This window comes from Hyperolius riggenbachi, chromosome 10 (genome assembly GCF_040937935.1).
Source record: "Hyperolius riggenbachi isolate aHypRig1 chromosome 10, aHypRig1.pri, whole genome shotgun sequence".
In the NCBI taxonomy this organism is placed as follows: Eukaryota; Metazoa; Chordata; class Amphibia; order Anura; family Hyperoliidae; genus Hyperolius; species Hyperolius riggenbachi.
Window position 1 is genome coordinate 104,224,636 of NC_090655.1, and position 27,814 is coordinate 104,252,449.

General features: G+C 43.2%; 1 protein-coding gene across 8 annotated transcripts in view; it reads left to right on the forward strand.

Annotated features, from left to right (window-relative positions):
* Positions 1-27,814, forward strand: part of SEMA4G (semaphorin 4G) — a 316,367-nt gene that overhangs the window by 195,054 nt on the left and 93,499 nt on the right. For all 8 annotated transcript variants that reach the window (XR_011024252.1, XR_011024253.1, XM_068255250.1 and 5 more), the window contains 2 exons: positions 18,406-18,499; positions 20,591-20,704. Coding sequence is in view for 6 of the 8 variants with exons in the window: in XM_068255250.1 (XP_068111351.1) it covers positions 18,406-18,499; positions 20,591-20,704 (208 nt within the window). In the remaining 2 variants the exon portion in view is untranslated. The remainder of the gene's footprint in view (positions 1-18,405; positions 18,500-20,590; positions 20,705-27,814) is intronic.

The window sequence follows — 27,814 nt, forward strand, 5'->3', positions numbered from 1 at the left end:
GTCCTCCGGTGTCGGGAGGAAACCCCTCTCTTTTTGACCTTTTAAGGCCCAGTGCACACCGGGCGGATCAGCCAGCCAAATCCGCCTGAAAATCCGCGTGGCTAATGTATCTCTATGGGCTGGTGCACACTGGCGGTTAGAGGTTTTTAGCAAGCCGCAAACGTGCCTCTTGCTGCACATTTGCGGTTTGCTTAAAACCTCAAACCGCCCATGTGCACCAGCCCATAGAGATACATTAGCCACGCGGATGCTGATGCGGATGTGGCCGGCGGATCACATACAAAATCTGCTCGGTGTGCACCCGGCAAATATCGTCTCTCTGCTCCCAAAACCACTAGCGTTTTGACAATCTGCTAGCGGTTTTGGTGTGCACTGGGCCTCAAGCAGCCTTTTAGAGCTTGCAATATAATTGTGGTGGGATCACTTTAGTTTGACTAATAGTCAATTTAACTCACACGTTTATGTAACCTAAGGGCCCGTTTGAAATACGCGCAAGTCGTGGCTGTTTTCCACAGGCGATTTCGGATGCAGAAACACCTGAATCACGTGGGGGGGGGAAATGCTGCCTGCTAAAAATGTTTACAGACTGCATCCAAATCCCCATAGCCATGCATGGCACGGCTAGAACGCTTTGGATTTAATTTGAATCGGTGCAGCAGGTGCCATGTCTGCTTTGAAAATGGTCATTTTAACTAAAGCAAGACAGAAGTCGTAATGTTTTGGTAAGTGCATTGGTTTCAGAAACCACTGTGTTCTGTAAGCCACATTACACTGATGAGGTGTAAATGACTAACGTTATAGCACAAGCTAGAAGCTATGGTAATGGTATTTATACTTGGTGGATTTATTTTCCAAAAGCAAATGTGAAGAGAGAGACACTGGTGAATTACATCGATGGTGATTACTGATGCCTCCTCTCAGCTCTAATCCTACTGCCATACATGATTTGTAAGAGGATGGACTGACCTGTTTGCTGACACTTCTCCACAGGGGAGGGATGACAAGGGAAGGCCTACTGCAGACAGTACTCCTCTGCTTCATAAAGTGTGGTGATGACATTACATGGCAAATGTTAGCAATCATTTATAATCCTCACATGACAATAAGCACTGAGATCCAGTTCTGGGTTAGATTACAGTTTGGCTTCATTTCAAGGGTGTTGAGTAACATCAGATTTACTTGAAAACGTAGGTTAAGTTAGAGTTGTTGATAATGGAGAGATTGGAAGTCCATTTAACATCAGGAAGTGTTCAAGTGTCCATCAATGATACAATCTTACCAAATCTATGTAGTAGAAGGGTAAACTGAGCTAATATATTTTGTATGGATATTTTAGGTAGTCCCTCATATTACGTAAAAGTGGTAAGATTGTACAATCAAGATTGTACTGTATCATTAGTGGGCACCTTTGGGTAGAGGAAAGGGTTTGGGGAAGGCCCTGCTTAGGACAGTGTGTGGTTTGGATGAGGCAATGTTGGGGAGCTGACCACAAATCAGTCTGAGGTTGGGGGGAAGGCGGGAGGAGTTCAGGAAGTCAGACTATTGGGTTTGCAATAGCTCATCAGATTTTTTTGCCTGCAGTAATATGTACACATGCCATTAGGCTATGCTGTGTGGTAGAATCACATTTTTAATTTATCGCTGACCATGCACAAACTTTATTATTTTTTTCCACTGTAGTATGCTTTTAAATTCATCTTCTGAAGCCTATATAGCAGAGAGAATCTGGTTAGCTCTCTGTGTATGTTGGCTTTGCACAGCTGATGATGAGCATCCTCCTGTGCACTTCAAAGTTGTGTAGATCCAGGAGCTTAGCTTGTGGGAAGCGAGCATGTTATTAATTCTGCACCAGGAACCACAAAGCACAGGTGGAGCAACCAGACACCTGGCAGGTGAAATCTGCTGCTTTCTTCTCGGAATTTAGCAAATACTTGTTGATGTGACATTTCGCTGCAGGACACTCATTATGCATGCCATAAGCTACTTGTTTAAAGTTTCTATTGTTCCCTGACTGCAGGATAATTATATTATTGATGTCTTTTTATTAATAATATTGTGTGAGGAAACAAACAGCAGACTGCTGTGCGGAAATCTTGCTGCCTCCTGCAGGTCTGAGGAGAGTCGCATTATCAGCTGGGTAACCGCGAGAAGCACAAAGGGTCAGAGTGCAGCATTTAATTAGCTGGAGACTTTCAAAATGACAAGACAGACAGTTTACATAACCAGAAATATCTGGGGACTGGCTGCTATTATTAAAACAAGAAGCACGTCTGCAATAAGTCTATACCGTATAGCACAAAGTTTTCTTTATTGGTATGAAGGAAGTGGCAGGCTTCCTTTATGATGATCTTTATTTCATGTATATTGCTAGTATAAATAGTGTTTATTAAATTCTACAGTTATTTGTGGAAAACTCTAACATCTACAGTATACTGCTGATTTTCATCAATAATAACGTGGACAGGGGAATCGAGCGCATTGGACTTGGGACCCTTCCAGACAGAAGTGCTGCTGAGCTATGCTACAGACAAATAATGGTTATATACGCGAATATAAACTGAGACCCCCATTTCTACCTTAAAAGGAATACAACTTATTGACTTGAAAATAAATCAGCATAGCGTTATCCACCATGCTGGTTTCCTAATCAGTGCTGTTGCCAATATGGCTCTGTTGTTCCCCTCCTTAGCCCACCTCCAAAACCCCAACTGCCAACCCACCCTGCCGGTCTTACTGCACTGGTTTTCCTTCTATGTGGCTGAGGATGCCTCCATTGTGTTGAAGCTGAACCCTCTTTAATGCAATGCATACGTATGAAAGTGCATTTCCTATAAGTCTAAGGAGATGGTAATATGGTGACATCACCACAACTGTTTGGCTTCACTGGTATACAAGGGATAGACAAAGGCTTGACCTAAGGCAAATAACAGCACTGAAAAAACAGCATTCTCCAGACTGACAAACCCTCCTCACATGAAACTGAATGCTTCTCATATGACACTCTAGCATTTATTCTTTGTGTATGCACTATACCTAACCTACATCTGTGTATTTCTCTATAGAGGGACTTAGTCAAACACGTTATTTATGCCATGGGGGGTGAGAAAAGAGAAAAAAAATTACTGGAGCAAAGCAGACGCATTAGTGGAGCAAGTGCGTAAAGGAACCAATCAGAATCCTTTATCTTGGCATCTGCACTGGGCTTGTGACACTTTTGCTCCAAGTTTCCTTGCAGTGGTTTTAGTCAATGTTCAGTGTCCCCAAGTACAATGTTTAGTTGTCCCTAAGTACTGTATCTCATCTTCTAGGCTGAAGAAATCTGTTCCTGTGATAACGTCTTGCACTGATGATGGCTAGCACATGTTAAAGTGGAGAGCAGTGTTTAGAACATTCACTGTTCCATCCCTTTTATATGAAGTTTCCAGTATCGGAAAGATGGTGCTTCAGAAACTTTTATTTTAATGAGGCAGACATATAAAACATACACACATGGCGACAATTGTAGATTAATGTGCAGTTAGTGGCCCGGAGTGTCATTTTCAGCACTATTTTTCTTGTCCATGGTGGAAAAAAAGAAGCTTGGGACTTTAGAGTCTCTCCGTCATGTGACAATGTAAGTATGAGTCACAGAGTCACGTGGCGTGATCATAATTGTGTTCCAAGTCCTGCAGCCAAGCTACGTGGTCACATTCTCAGCTTGTTCATATAATTGGTCATTAGTTTCACAGTGACAGCACTGGCCACATCAGAGTTTGCAGAACTTACTTGAAATGACCTTTCATTATTTGGGCTGACAAAAGATAACACTGAGGATTTGTGAGAAAAATGACTTCCCATGTATGACAAATAGCAGTTAGTGTTTAAAATGATTCACGGTAGGCTTCATATGAAAAGGCTGCAGTCAGTGAGTTTTTATCAAAGCTGACACAGGGAAGTGTGGGATAAATTTACCACAGCAGAACAGTTTGATTCATTAAAGGACAACCGAGGTGACGTGTGTATGTATATTGCCAAGCACACAAATAACTAGGCTGTGTTCCTTTTTTTCTGCCTGAAAGAGTTAAGCATCAGGTATGCAAGTGACAGTTTCTGTCCGGGTCAAACTGGGTCAGACCATGGCATAACCCTCACTGATAAGTAATTACAGCCATAAAATACTTTCCTGTCAGTAAATGGCTTCTGAGAGCTGGAAAGATAAAAAAAGGGGTCAATAATTCATAGATGTGAGCTCTAGCAGAGACAATGAAACAGTAAAAACTTAAAAACTAGATTTAAATATAAAATAAAACTGTGGCATATGTAAAAAAAGTCATTTTTAGGAGGAGGATAGATACAATAGTTTTTCTCGTCAGATTATTTGCTCCTTTAAACGGAAACTGAAGCAAGATGGATATGGTCTGGAGGCTGACATATATTTCTTTTATTTTAAACAATGCAGGTTGCCTGGCTATCCTGCTGATTCTCTAATACTTTTAGCCATAGACTTGCAAAAAGCATACAGATCCAGATGTTCGACTGATGTCGGACTGGATTAGCTGCATGCTTGTTTCAGCTGTGTGGTTCAGACACTACTGCAGCCAATGAGATCAGCAGGACTACCATGCAAATGTTATTGTTTTAAAGGAAATAAATAGGGCAGCCTCCAAATCTTCTCGCTACAGGTTCCCTTTAAAGTACAGGTAGTGTCCGACCTACGAACGACCCGCCGATACGAATGGCATGGATTCTGTGTTTCCATGGGAACAAGTCAAAACATTTCTTTTTTACAAATTGGACTTCGATTTAAAAAAATTCAAAGAAAAATGGCTTTTAAACTTGTATAAGCAGGTGCAGAGAGCAGAGGTGACGCAGAGGGGGACACTGGAGGCACAGGGGGGCACAGAGGAGGTACAGGGGACAGAGATGGCACAATGTTCCGACTTAAGAACAGATTCAGGTTAAGAAAGAAGCTACAGTCCCTATATCGTTCGTTAACCAGGGACTACCTGTACAACTGAAGTGAGTGAAATGTGGAGGCTGTTTTTCCTTTTAAACCATACCATTTGCCTGAAAGTCAAGGTGATCTATTTGGTCAGTAGTGTCCGAGTCACACACCTGTAACAAGAATGCAGCTAATCTTGTCAGAAACACCTGATATGCCTGCCTGTTCAGGGTCTATGGCTAAAAGTATTAGAAGCAGTGGGTCAGCAAGGAAGCCAGGCTATGTGCATTGAAAGGAAATAAATATGACAGCCTCCATATCCCTCTTCTTTCAGTTTTCTCTTAAAGAGAAACTCCAGGGTCTGAGAAATCTTTCCCAACACATTACTGAACACGCCCTTAGTCAGGTTCACTTTAGGGCCTTTTCCACTAGCAGTCGCTAGCGTTCGCGCTGAACGCTAGCAATTGCTGAATCGCAATTCCGTCGTTTTCCCGACGCTTGCGGGCGCGATTTTGCTATGCACTGCATAGCAAAATCGCGGCAAAAGTCGCTCCGCGGCGCGATCGCGATCAAGTAAAAAACGAATCGCGGTAGTGGAAATGACCTACCGCGATTCCTATGTTAAAAAGCAAACCGTAGCGATTGTAAAATCGCTAGCGGTTTGCGGTTTTGCGATTCAGCTAGCGCAAACGCGCTAGTGGAAAAGGGCCCTAAGGCTTAATTCACGGAAGGTCTGCTGCCCTGTATTTTTGATGGAACAGATCACAGTCAAAAATGGATTGGATTGTTCTAGCAATGTTTTCACAATAATCCATTTTCAAGATGTCCATTTGCATTTCCACAGTGAGCAAGTCTGACAGATTTGATTTTTTTTGCCCAGCGGATTGTGTTGCCATACAGTCTACATGCATGCATCTGCTCCAAAGTGGCAGAAGACTTTGCAAAGGATTCCCAAAGCAGGACAGCATATCTGTACAACAGATACAGTGCTCCTTCCACTGAATCTGCTGCAGTGTGAAACAAGCCATTACTTTTACTTTTGCAAAATAAAACTTGTAGGTACCTTAAAGTGTACCTACTTACATGGGGCTTCCTCCAGCCCAATGTGGTGCACTCCTTCGCTGTTCTCTTGTCTTGTAATCCCCCCCGCCCCCGGTAAACTGGCCAGTCGCGTGCCTCTGCTCATGTACGGCCCGTCCTCGGCGCTCCCTTTCCCGGAAGTGTTCTGCGCAGGTGCAGAGCTCTCCCCACTGTGGGGGCATGACGGAGTGTGCGCGGCCGAGCTGCGAATGTGCAGAAAAAGTGCGACAAGATTACTGCGGGGCATTCCCTGCCTAGTGCTTTCAAATTTTTACAACCTACTGTAAGTGACAGCAGCATAGCGAAAAGTAATTTATGGTGGATCTTACTCTAGGACAGGTGTACATTTATTATGCATGCATACGTGAGTATTTCAAATTGTACAGTTTTGGGCAGTAGTGGTCCTTTAACACACATTGCGATAGTAAGGAATAGGAATAGATGCTGGAATAGCAACTGTGAAATGTGGTTATTAAGTGCAAACAATGATTTTATCTGTGCCTAGCTTTACAATTCATGTAAATTAACTAAAGACCAGTTCCACCAGCACTGAAAAGCCCCTTTTAAAATCTCATTCAAGGCTGTTCCTATTTAAAATTGGATAGAATGTAAACGATTGTATCAGCTGTGTGTCTGCCGAGGTCATTCATCTTCCCTGATGGTCATTTATTGGTTGTCTGGTTACATTATCCTTCCAAATCTGAGGATGCTGTAAGGATTGTATTGCTAAGCTAGCTGTGCAGCCAGTGTGTGAAGACCAAGCTATTCAGAGCATTGTTGGTACTGCACGGATCTCTGACTCATTAGATTAGAGGTATTATTCACTCAGATTGTTGAATAACATGTTACGCAGATATATGAGTGAGCAGAATGGACCAGGCAGATGCTGTGCAGTTGTGTTTTTCTGAACTTCTACCTATGACAGGAAAGTCCATCAAGTTTAACCCATTCTTTTAAATTCAAAAAAACGCTTAGCCTTCACATCTCCCCTTAACATAAACTCCTCCCTAATGCATATCCTTAACCTCCCCCATACAGTAAACCCCTTCGTGATGCTGCACCCTATCCTTCCCCTGTTGTTTAATGTTAACACCTTCCTAATTCCTATCTTTAACCTCTGCCATAACGTTCACTCCTTTGTGATGCTTAGCTCTATGCCCTCCACCCTAAATTGTAATCTTTTGATGGTACCTCACCCTAAACTCCTGTCTCTTCATGATGGATCTAACTTCTCCCTACTCTTACCCCTAAAACAGTAATCCTCCTAAATGACACCTTACCCCAAGAGATACTTATTTTTGTAGTCTTCACCCCTGCATCTAATTCACACACCAGTGTCTAAAAGTTTCACAACTGGTCCTCTGCTACGCTAAAGCTAAACAGTGCTGCCAAAATGAACCCCAGGCCACAGAAACCCTCCAATCACAGGCTTTCGTAGCCAGATACTCTCGCCAAAAATGTCCTCCAATCACCAGTACTTTGGCAGTGTAACAGCTAAGTGTCAGTGGTTCAAATAATGCTGTGGAGTCCAACCACATCTTGTTACAACTGTTGAAATGACAATGACACGTCTACTGTGCATGCCGCTTCAGCAGTCGCTGGTTGCATCAGAAAAACTGTTGCAATTTTCAGGTTTATGTGACTTTTTCAAAGTCCCCGTACTTGTTGTCTATAACCTACTTTGCATTTGTATCTCACAACTGTTTGTCGCTGCAGCATGCTGGGATTTTACTTCTTCAGTTGTACCATGTCTCTGGAGGGCAGGCTGCCTATAGTCCAGGCACCATATCCGTCCATGTACGTGATGAGTAACTTACATTTCAATTAATGGAAACTTTTCTCCATGTCGGGAAGCACTGTGAAGTATTTGGCATTAGATTTGGTATGAACCAGTCAAATCAATTAGCATGTGCAAAGAAAATACTTTGCTTTATTCACCAGCTCTACAACAAACTCAAATTGTCCCCTTCCTAATTTGACTTGGTCTATTGAATTCCATAATGACACATGTCCATTGTCAGTCCTCTACTTGTGTAATCCCAGGAGGAATATAGTGTGCATAAACATATAAAATCTAAATTAAAAGTGTTTGCTTTAACCTGCTGCCGTTTAAAGAGAAACTCCAACCTAGAATTGAACTTTATCCCAATCAGTAGCTGATACCCCCTTTTACATGAGAAATATAATTCTTTTCACAAACAGACCATCAGGGGGCGCTGTAAGACTGATTTTGTGCTGAAACCCCTCCCACAAGAAGCTCTGAGTACCGCGGTACTCTGGGCAAACTGCTACAATGTAACAATGTTCACACACAGGAATTAGCTGTTTACAGCTGTCTCTAACAGCCAAAACAGCTAGGAGCAGCTACATAACCTGCCCACAGTAAAAATGTCACCATGTAATAAATGTCAGAATGTGAATCTGGGAGAGGAAAGATTTTACAATGAGCAAACACTGACTAAATCATTTATCCATAATTATGGTAAAAAATGAAGCACTTTTTTTTACTACATTATTTTCACTGGAGTTCCTCTTTAACATAAAACCGCATCAGATCTCCCAGTTACACTTGCGCAGTCTTGAAGCTTTTGCATGCATAAGATTGCATACACACATCCAGTTTTACCACTTCCATGTATTATATGGGCCAATAGATTTTGAATACTATGAAGAGATTGTGTAGGTAAGTTCTCATACTGCATGGACTTGGTGAAATTGGCCAGTTAAAGTGGATGTGTGTATGCACTCTAACTTTGTTTCATGATCTATTTCCCAGTCAGAACCACAGCTTACCATCCCCTTTATCTTTTGTTTCATCCTTTTATTCTTTTTGGGTGCCACCTCTCTATGGCCTTTATTCATGAAGCTGTGCTGCTGTAGCAGCGCAAGCTCCATAATAGCAGCACAACCTAAATCCAGGTCATGCAGCATAGCGTGTCTTCCTTAGTTACTCATGTTGCTTGCATAGCAACGTGCACTCCTTTAAATACTAGGTGCTGCTGCTGTGAAGATAGCATAGTAGCGGCCACGCTAGTGAAGTATCGTGGTCGCGGCTCTTCACAGCAGCAGCACCCGGTCTTTAAAGCAATGCACGTAACTAAGGAAGGCACCCTACAATATAGCAGCGCAGCTTCATGAATCAAGACCTATATGTGTTTTTATACATTACCTTATCTTTTCTATTTGTATCTCTTGCGATAAACCAACCCCACCATTGCCACCACATAACATCGATCCTTCGATCCTTCACTAACTCCACTGCCTACCTATAAAATTGAGAATCCTTTTCAAGATTAGCCTATTAACATTAAAATATTTACACTATTTACACAGTAATGCACAATTACATAATTATACCAAACAGGTGCTAATTTGATCTGTAAGATTTTGAGAAAGTTTAGAAACAATTGTTTAACTAAACAAAATCCTTCATCTAGGAGAAATTTCACTGGGTGAGAAAAAGCCATGCTCTACCAACAAACTTAAAGAGAACCCGAGACGAACAATAGGCAAAAAATTGGATAGTTCCCGAGAAGAAGGAATCCTCTGGGTCTTGCAGAGACTTTCCACGTCCTTCTCCTATCCACTGTGGTTTCCTGGGACTCTTCTAAAGATTACGACCACGCTCCTTTTCATGCACAAGTCCGGCCGTGCTGCACCCGCATGAACACTGCCAACAAAGCGGTTCTGTGCTACTGTGCAGGCGCGGCCGTACTTGCACAGGCGCAGTACTTCAAACTCATTCATAAAGAAGTGTGTGGTCAAACCCGACAACCTCTTGTTGGATTTATTTCAGGGGTCTGCACGTGGCAACGGTGGGTGCCAGGAGGATCCAGTGGCTTCCTCCTTCTTAGGTATGCATCTTATTTTTTACATGATGTTTGCCTTGAGTACACTTTGAGTTGTTAAAGACAATTCATTGTAGAACAAAGTTCAGTCTGTGGCTAGGTCCAGTCCACATCAATGCACTGTCAACAGCCTAATGCAGTCCAAGCAGGACCAGCCTCACCCAGCCTGGTCACATACATACTGCCCACAAATTCTCATCTTCCTCCTTGAATTACTAACTACACACAGTTCAAAGCCAACTGAGACTGTTCAAGTCATGGCAGTAGGGTAGCTCTTCCATTTGGATGCCTCTGCTTGGAACTTTTTGCAATGGTTGCTGCTTGTTTGTGTACATAAAAATCAAGGTAATACATTGACAAAAAGTTAAATCTGTGATTTAATTTATATACGCTAATTGAAAAATAAGGCCAATAAAATCAAGCTAAGCCACAAAGCTAAAGAGAGATTTCACGGGACTACAGATACACTAAGCAAGAATGTCACCCAAAAATAATACTCCACCTTGCAGATTCTCCATTTTTATATAACGATAGCTCCCTGCTGTGAGCGTACTCAGCCCTATGGAGAGGGGAGGGGAAGGATGAGTAGGAGTAATTCCACTGCAGCTTGCAGCTAGAACTACAATGGCAGTTAGCGAAGTTTATCTGTCTAGCTTGGTGGATCAATGAAGAGGAATGATGTGACATTGACTGACACCTCTACACACTAGACTGTCACTTGGAAGCATCATGATACATAGTTTTGTGCATTGAAAGTCTATCTTTACAAAACAATTGTGCCTGCAGTTAGGATTTAAATTTAAGGCCTGGGCTACATGAGCAAGATTAATCACTTGGGATCAGGATCCTTGTTGACAACTACCTCATTTAAAAACTGTTTTCCAAATGAAGCAGATGCGTACAGAAAGGCACATTTTATGATCTCAAGTGATATATTTCAGTCAGGCCAAGTCTGAAAGCATTACGCTCGTATTGTGGGAGCTTAACACAATGTAAATTGCAGAAGTGAAAATTAATTTTCTGCGGTCTGAAGTGCAATTGTGTAATGTTCAGACACCAGTTTATTTTTTAGTTTTGCTCTTTGTTCTGTTTCATTTTACAACAAGTAGTTAGGGGAGATCTAAAATCAGATGAAGGTAACAGTTAAGGGGTGTACCAATGTCATAGTAATAACAATGGTTAGTCGTATTTTCTAAAATAAAATTGCAGAAAATATATTATGCATAATTTTTGGGTGGTGAGCATGCTTTTGCTGCATTCACATCTCTGTCTTTGTAACTGTCCTCGGATCCTTGAAAGACTTTAAGAACATACCGCTGGTACAAAAATAACTTTCTTTATTGGTAACATCATCAGGATAGGGAATCAGGAATAAAGATGATCACAGTTTTAGTAATATTGGTGGCTGAACATGGTAAAATGCGATCCTAGCAGTTTCAAGCGAGCGTAAGTGCGATTTCAAGCGGTAGAACTAGGGGCAATCATACAAAAACAGTATTCAGTATAGACTCTAACATATAACCACTAACATTGTCATTAGCAGCATGAATCAGTACATATAAACCAAGATAGCTCGCCTATTTTGGCCTCATAGGATCTTAAGGGCAGTTTCTCTGCTCTGTCTCTCTCATAAGCTCTGAAGATTCTGTCTGTAAGATGGCTGCTGGCATGTCTGGATAGAAGATTCTAGAAGATCTCAGAGTGAGGCTGGGTTCTGATTGGACTAGAGTGTCAGGTGACTGGAGTACTCAGATTAACCCTGTAATGTCCTGTGCTTAGCTAGCTATATTATAGCTGATGCTGCAGGCTGTTACTCTACACACAAATAAACTTTAACAGCAGGCTAACTTTTCTGCTTATCATACAACAGACCTATATAGGTATATATATATATATATTGTTCTGTACAGAAAACTAGCACTAAATTGCTATAAACCTCTCTTATTAGCAGTGACTATGAATTATGCTGTTCAGATGTTTGATTGGCTTGGGCGGGCAGCTACAGTCTTCCTGGACCTTTCTGTGCTCAACTGGCTTGATAGTCCAAGATCACAGCTGCAAAGTAGCTTCTGTTTTCTGGGACTCTCTTCCTTGACAGGCTTGCCTCCCACCTGAAACCAGATTTAGGGCTATAGCCCACTAGAGCACTTTTAGGTAAAGTGATAGGCTAATTAAAGTCAATTTTCAAACTGCACAAATCTAAGTACAGTTACCATACAATTTGTATCAGCTTGGAACTATTTGCAACTCATTGGCCATCCCAAGTCCTTTCCTAATTCTCTCCATCTCCATATAATGCTAGCTTTGTCCAGCTTTGAGTGGCAAGGCTGAAGCCCCTTACAAGGATGGTAAATGAATCAACAGTTATTTTCAACACTAATAAGGTTCAGATATTCTGCTTCCTCACAAAAACTGTCAACTATGTTCAATTGATTTTTGAAAAATCCCTGAGAACAGCGATTCCAGCTGGTGAGAAAATACAGATCTGTGGGCAGAGTGATGCAGGGGTGGTTTAATGTGGCATGAGGTTCTACAAAACTAGTGCAGTGATTAACTTTATTCCAGTCAGATGTCTATTTGAAATAACACAACACTGTAGTATCTAGTGGTATTCTGCTATCAGCATGGAGAAGAAAGATGAGAGTATAGATCGGGAGCAGCATTAGTCTATTCTTGGACCTTCAATGCGTGCGGCTGAGTAGTGGTCCATGCCAACATTAGTCATAGACTTCATTACATCCCAACTGTACTATTGTAATGCTCTCTACACCGGCCTTTGAAACAAGGACTTGTCGCCTACAACTTATACAGAATACTGCTGCCAGACTGTTAACTAACCAACCTCATCACTGCCACATAAAACCGGTCCTGCACTCCTTTCACCCACTGCCTATAAAATGGAGGATCAAGATCGGCCTACTGACCTTTAAATCACTACATAATCTGGGCCCTGCATACATGAAATAAATGTTACAGCTGTGTAGCAATCCCTGCAATCTCAGATCTGCAAGTTCTAATAATCTAGTCCACCTGAAAACTTTTGGTCCCAGAACCTTCTGTCATGTCACTGCTACATTATGGAACTCCTTACCTCAGTAGATCAGGACAGCTCCATCTCTGGACGTGTTTAAATCCAGACTGAAAAACCCACAGTTTGGCATTTGCAGAAATATAATTTTATCCTCTGTGTTAATACTTCATCTCAGAGAGCCTAAGAGCTTTGACTCCTATGGGAGAAAAGCGCTATAGAAATGTTATTGTTGTTGCTGTTATTGCTAGGAATCAGCCATTAAGACACGTACAAACCTTTTCATTGCTGTCCCACTCTAGATTATGGTGGCCTTGTCTAGCAATAATGTATATATAGTGAAGCGAATGAATGTCTCTCTACCAATGGGACTTGTTGCCACCTTACACATATACAGACATACGGCAGATGCTGGACACTCATGGACTGAACTGGTGAGGACCAGAAATAAAGTCCCCTGGATCCATATGCAATTAACTTTTTCACCTGAGTTGTCTCCTAGGAGATAACCTTCATCTTCTCTTTAAACTAACTTTTCAGCATTTTACAATTGAAAAAGAACCCAAAAGTTGGTGAAAAAGTAATAATCAAATTTATTTTGAGTTATTTCTTGCTTGCTGGTGGCTTAAAAGGCATTTTATGACAAGTTGTGAAATATTACCTAGGAGAAAACTCAAGAGAAATAGTGAATTGCATATGGGCCGTGGTGGCCACAAGTCTTTTGGTGAATAGTAAAAATCTACTGCAGCCAGTTTTTTTTAACTGAAAAGATATATTTAGATCAGATGAACAATGCATGACAGTGTTTAGATTAGATGAGCTGAAGGCATTATGAGAGAGTTTCTGTGATCATGTGATTGTATAAGACAGTGCGAGGGTGTCCAACAGAGAATTCAAGTGAAATTAGGGACAGCGCAGCCGGTATGTGCTGGAGCTGTGAGAGTCTGTGTGTGTTGCTGCAGATGCTACACCCAGATCCTCCAGGCATGGCAACTACAAGGCTGCTTTGTTCCCCACAGAATGATATTAGTAAGTGAAATCCTCATAATTCATTGTACACTTGCAGAAAAGAGCATGGCATTTTTCTTGCATGGCTTGAATATTTGGCCTATTGAGCAACCTCTAGATGTTGTAATTTGATCTCTCAGCTGTGTCAGCTGACTGGCACAGCATAGCAGCTAATTTTTAAACACAGGATGTTAACGATATGTCTACTTTCATGAAAGCAAGTAGACACACTGCAGATTTATTGCAGGATTTGTATCTGCTGACATTTTTTTGGGGAGGCTGGTTTCACACTGCAGACTGGCAGTAATGGTGCCCAGGAGCCACACTGTCAAAAACAGGCCTTTGAGGATTACCACATTTTGGTACGGTAATCCCCGTCTGGCAGCTGGCCAAGCAGGATCACTTCCTGTGGCCGAATCGATAACATGCGCAGAAGTATAGTGCTAAAATACACTTCCGCGCATGGACGACGCGTAAAACTTGCAGCAGGCATTTTAACAAACACGCGTTGCCATAAACTTACATGACTTCCAGACGCCGCAGAGCCGCACGGTAACGTAGATTTGCTCTCACGTTGGGGATACGGCGCAAAGGTCACTTCTGTTGCATCGCACTGAACCGCGTCGGTACGAAACGCCCCATAGACTAACATTGGCCTGCAGTGGGATGTGGTAAAAATGCTGCACCGCACTACCCCAGTGTGAAAGGGCCCTAAAGGTTATTATGCTGTTTCTTATCGTTTAGAGCATATAGGAAGTTCCGAGCTCAGGTCCACTTGAAGTTGGAATCATAAAGTTTTGCAATTGCTAGACTGTTTCTTCGTGTCAAACCCAGTCTCTGTATTACATTGTAATGCCCGCATAGTATGACCCCGCCTCTGTCTGCACTATATCACACATTACAAGACTGCGGGCTCAGTAACCTCCGGCCCTTGTGCTAGCATTGCCTAATGTGTCTCGTGGCTAAACAGCAAAACGTTTCACAATTTCAGAAATGAGCCGAGGTTTTGAAGTCGGCATCAGGGAGGCGACCTGCAGAGCGCAGGAGCCTCAGTGCTATACAGCGGCACAAACACATCAGGAGCTGCCTATGATACAACTTATTAATTAAATGTTCTTGGAATTCTTTGCTTTGTGATTTATATTCCCCCTAATCAGAGCTGCAATGTAATTAGCAGCTTCTCTTTCACACACTGGAAATTATTTCACAGTTCAGTTTCCCACTGATCACAGCTGTTCACTTGAATAATGTATCTTCAGACAAAACACTCACTAAGGAGAAGGTAAGGAAGGCATGGCGCGAATTGCTGTAAGAAAATTAAATAAACCTCCTAAAGCAGATCTTACAAGTCGCGTGTCATCTGAGCTTTGGGAAGCTGGCTTTTCCCTTTGTACCTTGAGTCACAGTGAATGTCGCACAGCAGTATTGGCTGTGCCCGGCTCTCTAGCGTAGAAACAGTTTGGCCTGGTGCCCGGTTATGTGGGAAAGGGCATCCAAGGCACAAATTATAGAGACTTCTCATTCTGGTAGGTAAGTATTGTTAGCATAAGGAAAGTCTGTGAGAGAGAATGTGAAGCTTTGTCCAAATCCTGTAAATCAAAGCAAGCTTCTAACCTTTTCTCTGGTTGTCTTATGATTGTTCCATATTATTTTCCCTGCTCTCATTTTTTTTTGGTTTATACATGGGAAGTGAGACTTCAGCCTGAGTAGTAATTAGTGCCCATCCCTTCCTCCCATTGGCTACTCAACTTGAGTCTCCCTGACCATCTCCATTACCACCTCACACTCTCCCTATCTCTTCTGTAATGGAGTCTGACAGGTAAGCGCACAGCTACAGTCACACTTAGACTGATACATGCATTGTAGCCTGATTGGAGCAAGGCGGCACAGCTACACATATCAGCAGCCTAGCTGCACCTGCTTACCCCTGGAAACTGTCTGCATTACAGAACAGGCAGGGAGCAGGTGAGGCAGCCATAGAGAAGGTGGCAGGTGTGCATGTGTGTGAAGCATTCAGAAGTATCAGGATTTGATCCCTTAGCTGTGTCAGCTGCCTGCTAGGGCAGAGAGGTAATTAGTAAACACAGGATGTTAACCGTATGTCTGCTTCCAAGAAAGAAGGAAGTAGACACACTGCAGATGTATTTCAGGATTTGTATCAGCTGTAACATAGAAAGGTTTTTCTTTAAAGGTTATTATGCTGTTGCTTAAGCAGAGAGGAAGTTCTGAGTTGAGGTCCGCTGGCACTTATCAGTTTTCCAATTTGATTCCCAGCAGATTGAATTACTCTGATCTGCCAGAAATCCATTGTCCCTAACATGACCAATTGATCAAATTATGTTAACTTAACCTAAAAACTATTGATTGGACAGGATGGAAGATTTTGGGGTAGGGCAAGCTAAGCTGCATGCTCTGTTGCTATGCAGTGATTAGGGCCATCAGAGCGTGTAGTAATTACATCACCTGGCAGAGAGTTGAGTGGGGAGAACAATGCTCTACGTAGGCAGTTGGACAATTTGATACACCAAGCTAATTGCTGGCCAAGGTGTTGGGAAGGGGGGGTGCATTGGGCGGTGATGTACACATGCTATATGCTAAGCAGAGGCAGTCGCTATAGGCTGCCTTGGCCATGTTTCATCTAGCATATGTATAAAGCTTACGTTTACAATGAAAACCGGCACACTTTACCGTAAATGTTGTCATTTTTTGTATGTACACGACAGTGGTGGCTCCAGCTTCAAAGTTTGGGGGGGGGGGGGAGGCATAAGGGGGGCATGATGGCTAGCTAGTGGGACCCATTTGGGTGATAAAAATCAATGTTTGTATGGGGAGGTTCAGATATTTTTTGTTGAACGCAGGTTATAAAATGAATAGCAATGATAGGAATCAAATGTAAACACCACAAACGGAAGCTTTTGAGCAGGGCAGATTGTCCAAATGCTGGTGCTATTATTGAAGAAAAGTTACCAACAGATGTACTTGGCTAGTTTGCTGGCATGCTTTAATCCTTACTTGCTAGAAGAAAGCTGCTCCTGTGTGGACAGATATCAGACAAATCATTTCAGCTCCCAGCCTGTGTCTCACGACTCTACAAGCAAGGGGTGGGGGAAGCAGCAAGAGGGAGAGAAACACTGTGTGTGTAATTCCTTATCTTCGTAGCTAATCATTGCTGGAGAGTAGAGCTTATATTTTACAGACAGGAAGTTTTGAATCGGGATTATTATTCTGGTTCAAAACTTCCTGTCTGTAAAATACAATCTCTACTTAACTGGCTAATGTAAAGGAAAACAGTAATTCCGCTTGTAAGCCTTCTTCAGACTCTATTCCTGTTGATTTACAATGTTAGAACACACAGTCAGAAGGAGGTAGAGAGAATTTGTTTTACAAATATACGGTAAGTGTCATCCAGATACATTAATTACAAGGGATCTTGTAAGGATTGCGAGGTATTTTTGGTAAATAGATAAAAACCCTTGGTTTACCTACATAGACAGGCTGACATGGAGAATTTTACAGACCCTATCCTGATCACTGTACACTGCTGGAGCCTGGAAATAGTTAACTGTTTGTAACTGAGCAAGTTGGGGCACTCAGGGGGGCACAGTGATTGCCAGGGGGGGCAGTGCCCCAGCATGCCCCGGTGTAGCGCCGCCTATGTATAGCGATGTATTGGATCTGCAGCTTTGTGCTATAACCAATATGTGTGAACAGACAGAAACGGACCTATAGGAAAACGTGAAAACCTTCTTCACCTGCACCATACATCACTTCTGTGTTGTAGTAAAGGTCATTGCAACATTTTCTGTGTAAACTGGCCCTGAATGTCATGCTCAAGTTTCTTTAGTGGAACTTAAACTTAGATTGTAAGCCTTTGGGCAGGGTCCTCCTCCATTTGTGTCCTACCTGATCATGCACCTCCATTACTGTGCACCCATGCTATGCATCTGAGTGAACCTAACTTGCCTAATCTCCATGCTCCATCCAGTGACAAAGCATTACCTTGTACTCCTACTGTGCTGCATGATCTGGTCTTTATTGTATTCAGGTGTTGTCATTTTGCTGTATGTCACCCCTAAATATTGTCTGTAACCTAAACTAATGTCCAGCACTGCGTAATATGTTGGCGCTTTATAAATACAATAAATAAATAAATAAGTACCAGGTGCTGAGGGGGCAGGAGTATTCATTCACTGTGGGGTTTTTTAGTATTTAATTAGAAGGGGAAGTACCACATCAAAGTGCACAGAAAACAAACATTTGTTCATGTATTTATGATGAAGAAGCCCATTTAGTAAAGTGTTTTTATTAATGGAAATTAAGTTTGAATGTATTTGTTTTCAGAGCACATGAAAGTGTTTATTTGTCTCTGTAATCTCTAACGCTCATTAATACATCGTTGTCATCTATTAAAGCAAATTGTATAGCATTTCAGTTCAGAGTTCTGCTTTAATAAAGAACAATTTTCCAGTTTGTTGAAAACATTTAGATTTATTTAGATTTTTTTTCCCCTTTTTTACTAGGATATCAGAAGGTTTGTTTTGGGGTCTACTACTGAAGATGCAAGAGAGAAGTGCCCATATGACCCGGCTTTTGGGTACACGGGACTTATCATAGGTAAGACCCACTGGGCCCGATTTACTAAGACATTTCCAGAGATCACCATTGTGGATATTATAAGTTATGCAGCAGAACTGGAGTCCTTGACCATTCTCTGTTATAAAGAGCCAGGATTTGCAATCCTTCATTTGGTCCTATGTGATCCTAGTGAGGGTTGCTGAGAGGTTTGTGAATTGGTGGTGTGATTGCAGTTGCATGTACAGCTAGAGGTTTTTTTTTTTGTTTTTTTTTAAACCAGGCACAGATTGAGTTTATTAAATTTAGGTTCCCACTGTTGGTGCTTGCATTGCATGGGCAAACTTGGCCCTCCAGCATGGCCGGATTTAGGCCTAGGCCACGTAGGCCATGACCTAGGGCACCATAGGAGGAGGGGCACCAAAGCAGCAGCCTAAACTGCTGAAGCATTTGCAAGCTTGCAAAAGCTGCAATGCTGGGAGATCAGGCTAGCTCCTGACCGTGGTACTCTGCTGCTAGCCGCCTGTGCAGCAGCCACCTTGCTCTCTGTGCACGTTTGCATTGTGGCCTACGGCTATGGACTTGGGCAGCATTGGAGACAGAAAGGAAGAGGAGGCTTCTGCACTAGAAACGAGCTAAGAAATGAGTGACACTGATGGCTGCTGCAGTGTGAAGGCGAGCTGGCTACTTATACTAGAGGGAAGGGGGAGGGGTCATCTGGCTACCTATACTGGAGGGGTCATCAGGCTACCTATATTAGAGGGAATGGGGGAGGGGTCATCTCGCTACCTATACTAAAGGGGGGGCGGCTGGTGACAGTGGCCTAGGGCGGTAAAGAATACAAATCCGGCCCTGCCCTCCAGATGTTAAAGAACTACAAGTCCCACAATGCATTTGCCTTTATGAGTCATGACTGTGGATGTCAGACTCCCTGATGACGGCGCAAGGCCGAAACCGGTAGGAACTGGAGACTGGGCAACTTATATGAGATCGTTTTTTGGATTTTAAATGTGTACTGGGTTACACTATAAGCTTTTAACTACTAAGGGTCCCTGTCAAAAGGACCCTGGAAGTAAGTCATTGTATATGTGATGTAGATTCAGCTTCTAATAAATGTCTATGTGATTCTTGGATGGAGAAGTGAACTTTCTCAATTTATTTCTGGTGATGGTCACTGTGGAAATATGCTTTTGAGCACTGTGGGGTTACTGCAGATGCCGATTTGAGTACCAAGCGCTGTGGATTTGTATGCAGACTCCTGCAATGCATTGTGGGACTTGTAGTTCTTTAACATCTGGAGGGCCAAGTTTGCCCATGCCTGCATTAGACTAAAGGCACACAGCGGATAATTTACTATTGTGGTGGCTGCAGCGTTTTACCACAACATAACCGACTACTCCATAGCAGTGAATATTGGTGACTCATGCTAGTTACGCAGGGGTGAGTTGATCCGCTGGGCAGATTGCTCACGGGATGGGGGTCGGTGGCCGCTGTACACACGCCCTGACTACGGCTGAGACGGTCCTTATAGGTGTGTGTACAGGCCTTTACCGGCTGTTCAGGAATGAGCTGTATGCTGGCACTGCTCCTGCCTGAGCAGCATCTACTGCCCTATGAAGAGAGTAGAGGGCTACATGCACTTGCAGGACCCTGCTGAAGGAAATACCTTTGAGATTTTCACAGAAGCTAAGAGCTGTCATGTGAGGCACTGTGTCCTAGCAGATTGCTAATGGTGAGTCCAGAGATGTGCAGAGACACCTGTGCACAGTTTAGCTTTCTGGCCAAAGCAATCAGAAACAATCTTTTCAGTCAAGGAATATCTAACATGTGTAAATAGTTCAATTCACAGTCATTAGTCTGACTGTTGACCAAAGATAGCGTGTCAGTGCTGCTCATGCATTTTACTGCTGCTAATTTTTGAAGGGCGAAAAGCAGTTATAAATGATCCATGTTGTTACTACGCAATTCCCAGTGCATGGACATCTGGTGAAGTCCTCATTTACTTTCTAGACAGGTACTCCATTTATTTAGAAACTCTAGACAGACATGATCATTTTGTGATTGTGTATCCATAATGTATGCGTAGTAACTTGAATCTTAGATCATATTAATGTATTGTGTTGGTGTTTTCAGATGGAAGCCTGTATACTGCGTCTCGCTATGGGTTCCAGGGAGCCCCAGATATAATGAGACATACGGGGTCACAGGTGCTGAGAACAGAGGCATCTACACTGCACTGGCTAATGGGTAAGATATTTATATGTAAAAACAGGTTTGTATAACAGTTCTCAGTAAAGGGAAAACCTGCCTTTAGCAACTATTGCAGTTTAAATATGGGCAATTCAACAATTCCCTGAGACTCCACGACCAGATTATTGCCACGATAGGGTTATCTAGAAGTTTGAATGTTAATGTCTCTTAATGTCTGTATGATCAGTTTTATAGCTTGGTACTGCTGTTTAGTGGTTGTATGTAACTTGACATGCCTTTTTTACTGTTTGCACTCTTTTTTTTTTCATGTGACCTCAATAAACTGTTTTTGTTGTTAAAAAAAAAATAGGCAATTCTGCCACCAGATCAGTGGTGTAGCTACAATTCATGGGCCCCTCCAGCAAACCTTTGATGCCCTCTTGCCCCCCCCCCCCCATTATTCACCCCCCCCCCTTCTTTTGCTTCCCCTTGGTGCCCTTCACAGCATTGGGGCCATTTTACCAGGGTTACCATGGGCTACACCCGTAACGAGTGTAGCCACAAAATCACCAGATCTGAAGTATAGTCCCTGTATCAGAGGAAGGGAAGGTCAGTAGTTGCCCCCCCCCAGCTCCGGGGCCCCCTGCAGGGGATGCTCTCCTGTAGTTACACACCTCTGCACCAGAATCAAACTTGCCTCCATTCCTACACAAATTCCTCCTGACCCTAGACACAAAATCCATGTCTTAGATTCACAGCAAGAAAGGCATACCTGTACTTTTATTAGTAAATGTGGTTTATTCTAAAATGTACCCTACTAATTCATGTGTTGCGTAATTTGGTGATAGGCCATTTATGTGCCTCTAATAGAACATAGTGTTATATTAATTATGTATACAGTATCAACATTTTGTAAAAGAGGAAAAAAAATAGTTTTTGCTAAAGAGAAAGGGAAAATACACCAGTTTATAGATCCTGAGGGACCTACACCTGCCTGCCCACGCCCAGTCATTCTGAGCATGTAGCTGAGGAGGTGTGAATTAGTGACGCAGGTACCATATTTTTTCTCTTTTTTTGCTTTTCTTTTAACCTCCTGAGCGGTCTGGACGAGCTCAGCTCGTCCATCACCGCCGGAGGCTGCCGCTCAGGCCCTGCTGGGCCGATTTTTATCAAATAAAGTGCAGCACACGCAGCCGGCACTTTGCCAGCCGCGTGTGCTGCCTGATCGCCGCCGCTCTGTGGCGATTCGCTGCGAGCAGCGGCGAAAGAGGGCCCCCCTAGCCGCCTGAGCCCTGCGCAGCCGGAACAAAAAGTTCCGGCCAGCGCTAAGGGCTGGATCGGAGGCGGCTGACGTCAGGACGTCGGCTGACGTCGATGACGTCACTCCGCTCGTCGCTATGGCGACGATATAAGCAAAACAAGGAAGGCCGCTCATTGCGGCCTTCCTTGTTTATTCTGGGCGCCGGAGGCGATCGGAAGATCGCCTCCGGAGCGCCCTCTAGTGGGCTTTCATGCAGCCAACTTTCAGTTGGCTGCATGAAATAGTTTTTTTTTTATTTAAAAAAAACCCTCCCGCAGCCACCCTGGCGATTTAATCAGAACGCCAGGGTGGTTAATTACCTATATGTATAGTCCATTTAATTTGTTTTATTAAGTGCATGTAATAGTGCTTGTTCTCAGGCTATAATCATGTATATCTTAGGACACACTAAGGTTGTTTCACTTGAAGTTAAAGCAATTTGAACAAAAACAGTTCAGGTGAATCAGGTCTACATCATTGGGTAGCTTAAATCACCTCTGTGCATAAATCACATCTATGGTGAACGAAGAAGACATTTTATGTAAAGGTGATGCAGAAGGCAGACAGCCCAACACACAATGATCTGTACAGCAGCATTAGCTGTGTATAGGTAACATTATTCCATATAAGCATGGCTGTCGTGCTTGTCCACTGGCCCGTCATGCCTCTCCCCCATTATGTTTGCTTTTATTACACCACTGTAGTCTCACTTGTGCTTTTATTTTTTTTAGATAGATTCTGCTTTTTACAGTTTGGTCCTGTGCATTTTGCCAGCACACAATGTCCTGCAAGCATCCTGGTCTCCATGGTGCATTGTTTCCTACCATGTTTATTAAAAACAGTCTGTCAGACAAGTTTTCATCCCTTGCCTGTGACTTAGGGCCGGTTCACACTTGCGGTTCCCTGCCAAACGGACCGGATGACCTGACCGGATCCGGATCGGAACCGTACGGTTCTGATCCGGATCCGGTCAGGTTGCATCAGGTGTTCATCAGGATGCGATCCGGATCCGTTTGGCAAAAGATAGTAGAAACCGAATAAAAATGTTGGGGTCTGGGAGGTCAGCAGAAGGTGGACCTGTGGAATCAGGCCCTCCGCTGTTTAGCACTCACCTCCACCTCCGACATACTGCCAACATCTCCAGCACGTTTAAAGTCACTGCTGCTCCACTCCAAAATTCTTGCCCATGTGTCCCCATCCAAAATCGCCGCTACAATACGCATAGGAAGTGGGGTAGAACATCCGGATTTTTAGCCAGTGTGTTGTGCGCTCTCCGGTTCTCATTGGTTTGTATTGGCCGGATGGTGCAGTCCGGCTCCGCTCCGAATACGGCTGCCGGAGGAGCCGGACCAAAAAATAGCGCATGTTGGGTCTTATGGCGGAGTCCGGATCCGGTCCGGACGAAACGGACGCATGTGAACGGACGCATAGGCTTTCATTGCTATGCCGTGCGTCCGTTCCGTCCGTTCTGCATGCGGTCCGGCTCCGGCACGGCGATTCCGGACGGCGACCGCTAATGTGGACCGGGCCTTAGCTGATCGCAGTGAAGGTTGTAGTCACATGGCTGCACCAGCAGGAGGATTTTTTTTTTGTTAATAAACAGAGGCTGTTCTGGCTTTCTTTTAATGTGTATGTAAAGTTATGTGCATGAGTACTGTACACTGTCCTTTTCCACCCCAGAGCCTACTAAATAGTGAATGTCACCTTCTAGCTGGTAGATGCATCAGAGATTATGCATTCCCCCTGTAATGCTGGGGAGGCATACTCTGAGTTAGCGTGTGTGCTCCAGACTATGTAGCTGGTTAATGGAAGCGGCTCCACAGATGGACACAGGAGTAATGAACAAGGGAGCAAGATTGCCCAGAGCAACTGCAGCTCTGGGCCGCCTATCAGGGTAGGTGCTATGTGATACAATACACAACAGACGTAGTCGGTAACAGGCATGAGTCATACACGATAGATCAGATGGCAGTAATACAGAAGGGCTAGGCAAATTCGTAGTCAAGAGGCAGGCAAGGGTCGGAACACAAAACCATATACAATATTACAATAATACAAAACTGACTGACTAGAGTACATATATATCGTGCTGATTCGCAATATATGAAATGTAGCTCTCAAATAACTCTCTAGCTAAAGCACAAATAATGACAATTAACCACTTCGCGTCCCTGGGGTTTTCCCCCTAAAAAACCAGAACAATTTTCTACATTTCACACTCTTCCCATTCATTAGCCAACAACTTTATCACTACTTATCACACATAAATGATCTATACCTTGTTTTTTCCGCCACCAATTAGGCTTTTTTTGGGTGGTACATTTTGCTTAGAATTATTTAATTTTGTACAGATTTTAATGGTAATAAGGGGGGAAAATGAAAAAAGGAATTATTTCTCATTTTTCAGCAATTATAATTTGAAAATAATAAGTGGTACTGTAGATTAAACCTACACATTTGATTTGCCTGCTTGTCCTGGTTATTACAGGGTTTAAAGTATGATCCTAGTACAATGTATGGCGACAATATATTATTTTTTTCCATTTTGCGGCTTTGGATTTTTCTTTAATTGTTGTGGCACTTTTTAATCCTCCCCGCTCCCTAGTTAGCAAGATGTGCTCCTTTTTACCCCCCCCCCTCCCCCATACTTGGACAGATGTGCCCGTTACTCTTCCCCAGCCCCTGATGTGCCTCTGTAACCCCCCCCCCCCCCCCCCCCCACACACACACACACACACACACACACTTCAGTAAACCAAATGTGCCTGTTTATCTCACCCCCCCCCCATATTTAGCCACATGTGTTTTTTATTACCCCCCTCCCCCCATTTATAGCCAGGTATACCTTTTATGCCTCCCCTCCCACATTTATAGCCAGCTGTGCCCCTTTTAATTTGTATCCCCCCCCCCCCCCCCATGGATAGCCAGGTGTTGGCCCTTTAAGATATTGCCAGGTGTCCCCTCCACCCCCTCTGCAGAGCTAGGCGCAGGGAAGCATTAGGAGTAAGAATCTCTCACCTGACCCTGTTCCACCGGCGATCACGATCTCCTCCCTGCAGTACCGCTGGCAGCCTCACTATGCTGACCGGATCGGGTCCCGGCTTGATGACGTCATCAAGCTGGGACCCGGTTCACTCAGCATAGTGAGGCTGACAGCGGGACTACAGGAAGAGGATCGTGATCGGCGCTGGAACAAGGTCAGGTAAATATTGTTGCATTGTAATCCTCCATGCTGCCCGATCGCAGCATGGAGGGGGAGGGGGTATTACAGAGGATCGGGTGGGGGGATCGGAGAACCGGGAAGGGATGCCAGAGTAGTGTAGTTAGGGGGAGGGGGGTTAATGAGCCCAGGAGCGTGCTAGCACGCCCGCTGTGCTCATTAAATGACAGCAACTTATAATCACGTCATGTGGCTTTCAGGAGCCACTTGCAGTGACGTGATTATACTGTATGCGGGATGTAAACTGGTTAACAAGACAGATAGACAGACAGACAGAATGCTCAGCCAAACTAGTCGCTGTTCCAGCGACGGCAACATTCACACTGCGATAGACAAGACTAACAGGTAGGAGCGTAACTAATGGCAACCGCTGCTATAGTTCGTCCTCAAGAACAAGGCTAGAAGGAATACTACCAGTCACCAACATGGTGCTGGCATAATCCAAACTATCAGGATCAGACGGACTTCACTGACCCCCGTAGGTCAGCAGACGTCCAGCAGACATGAAAATACAGAGCAAGGCATTATACATTTTTACAATAACAACTTTCATAGCATAGATCCAACGACAACTCAGAGAGCTGAACGCTATATTGGGTGGGGTCTGAAATGGGAGGCAGACTTTTTTATGTCTGCATCAGCCAATGGATGCAGACATGCAAATTCCCACAAAGCTGAATGGTAATTATGCAATTCTGAGCCAGCTTGATCACAAGCTGTCAGATAAAAGACTCTCATAACAAATACATACAATACTATGCAACGACATGCATGTAGAAAAACCAGGGATATCGGGCTGCAGTTCAATTGCAGCAAGCAAAAGGAGGAGTTATGACAGCATCCTAAGCTGTTCTGAACTGCAGAGTGACTGCAAATGACGAGACTTATTACGAATGCGCAACTGAATGCAAGCAGTTAAGTCAGAACTACCTGGTTGCAGTTCCACTGCAACCGACAGAACATGCTACAGGAGAAATCCTGACACGCCCCCTCCACTGCTCCATTAATGTGCAATGGAGGCCGTTTAGCCCCATCTATTGCTAAGGACTTTAATATAGAGGAGGTTTTGGGGATGGGGGCAGGGTGGGGCACTGGATTAGTTTTTCAGAAACCCATATACTCTTCACTGATCCCCCAGCAGAGCTGTGCCAATAAAAAAAATTGGGTTTGTCTTCCCCTTGACTTGTTTTCATATAGAGGAACCCTTCGGTAACCTTTGGTCGGTCAAAATTTTACATAAAATTATTATTATTATTACTGTTGCGTATTTATAAACAGCTGACATCTTCCACAGCCATACCACTAACTGTCCCTCGGAGGAGCACACAATATAATCCCTACATACCTACCTATGATTGTAGCCCTAGTCACTATCTAATGTCCCCATCATAGTCTAAGGTGATCACACACCATACAATCTGACTGTACAATCAATCACTCATTTTACCACTTTCATGTAGTATAAGAGACTAACTGAAAAATATATCCAAGTCACATTGAATCTATTGCTGTTATACTACATGGATGTTGGTAAGATTGTATACAAATTGTACAGTCAGATTTCATAGTTTTTTTGGAGAGACTAATTATTTTAATAGTATGTTTTTGGGTTGTGGGGAAAAAACTGATATACCAAGAGCAAATCCATGTAAACATGGAGAGAACATACAAACTCAATGTGGATGGTGTTCTGGATATGATTTGATCCCAAGACCCTAGTTAGGGATGGAGTTAGCAAACATGTTAAGATTTGAATGCTTGCCAATTATTGTACTTTGCTAACGGTGAACTTTTGTTGCATAATGACTATTAAACTAAGGTTAGGGATGACCAATTGGGTGGAGTTTGCCAAATGTGAACACATTCGTGAACTTTTCTAAAGGTTTGGCCTTTTCCTGGCCCTAGCATGTCAAATGTAGTAACCTATCTGTTGCCCTAGAAACTGCTATAAAACCCAGGGCCATGGGTATATTATTCCAGGTCTCTTTACCACTTCTATGTTTAGTTGCTCAGGGATACTGTGCAGTACCTTCCACAACTTCCCTGCTACATAATACATTGTTGCCTGATCCCAGTGCATTTCCTCCACAAAGTGACTGCTGATAAATGCAGTAAGTTGAGCCGATAAGCCATGATCATCATATCTATTAATGACTATCTTTAGCAATGAAATGCTGAGAGTAGGACCTCCCTCCTTTAGTTGTGTATACACCGAAAGATAAATTGTACAGAACATCCAATAAATGATCGTTCCTGATCTATCAATAATGATATTCAGACAATGTAATGTAAACAGCAGAAAACTGCATACGAAATGCAGGGCTGTGGAGTCGGTACAAAATACTTCAGACTCCAACTCTGACTCCTCAGTTTATGAAACCTCCGACTCCGACTCCTTAGTCTAATACTTACCAGGGCTGTGGATTTTGTACAAAATCATCCGACTCCTCAGTTTATGAAATAAACGACTCCGGGTACCCAAAATTGCTCCAACTCCTACTCCACAGCCCTGGCGAAATGCCAAATAATCAGATCCTTAAATGATGATAAAACTAGGTAAGGTGTCATAGACTTATCAGACACATTGTTTAATAATACTTTATACGTCTGTACACAATACACACTGCTGACTATAAACTATTATCTG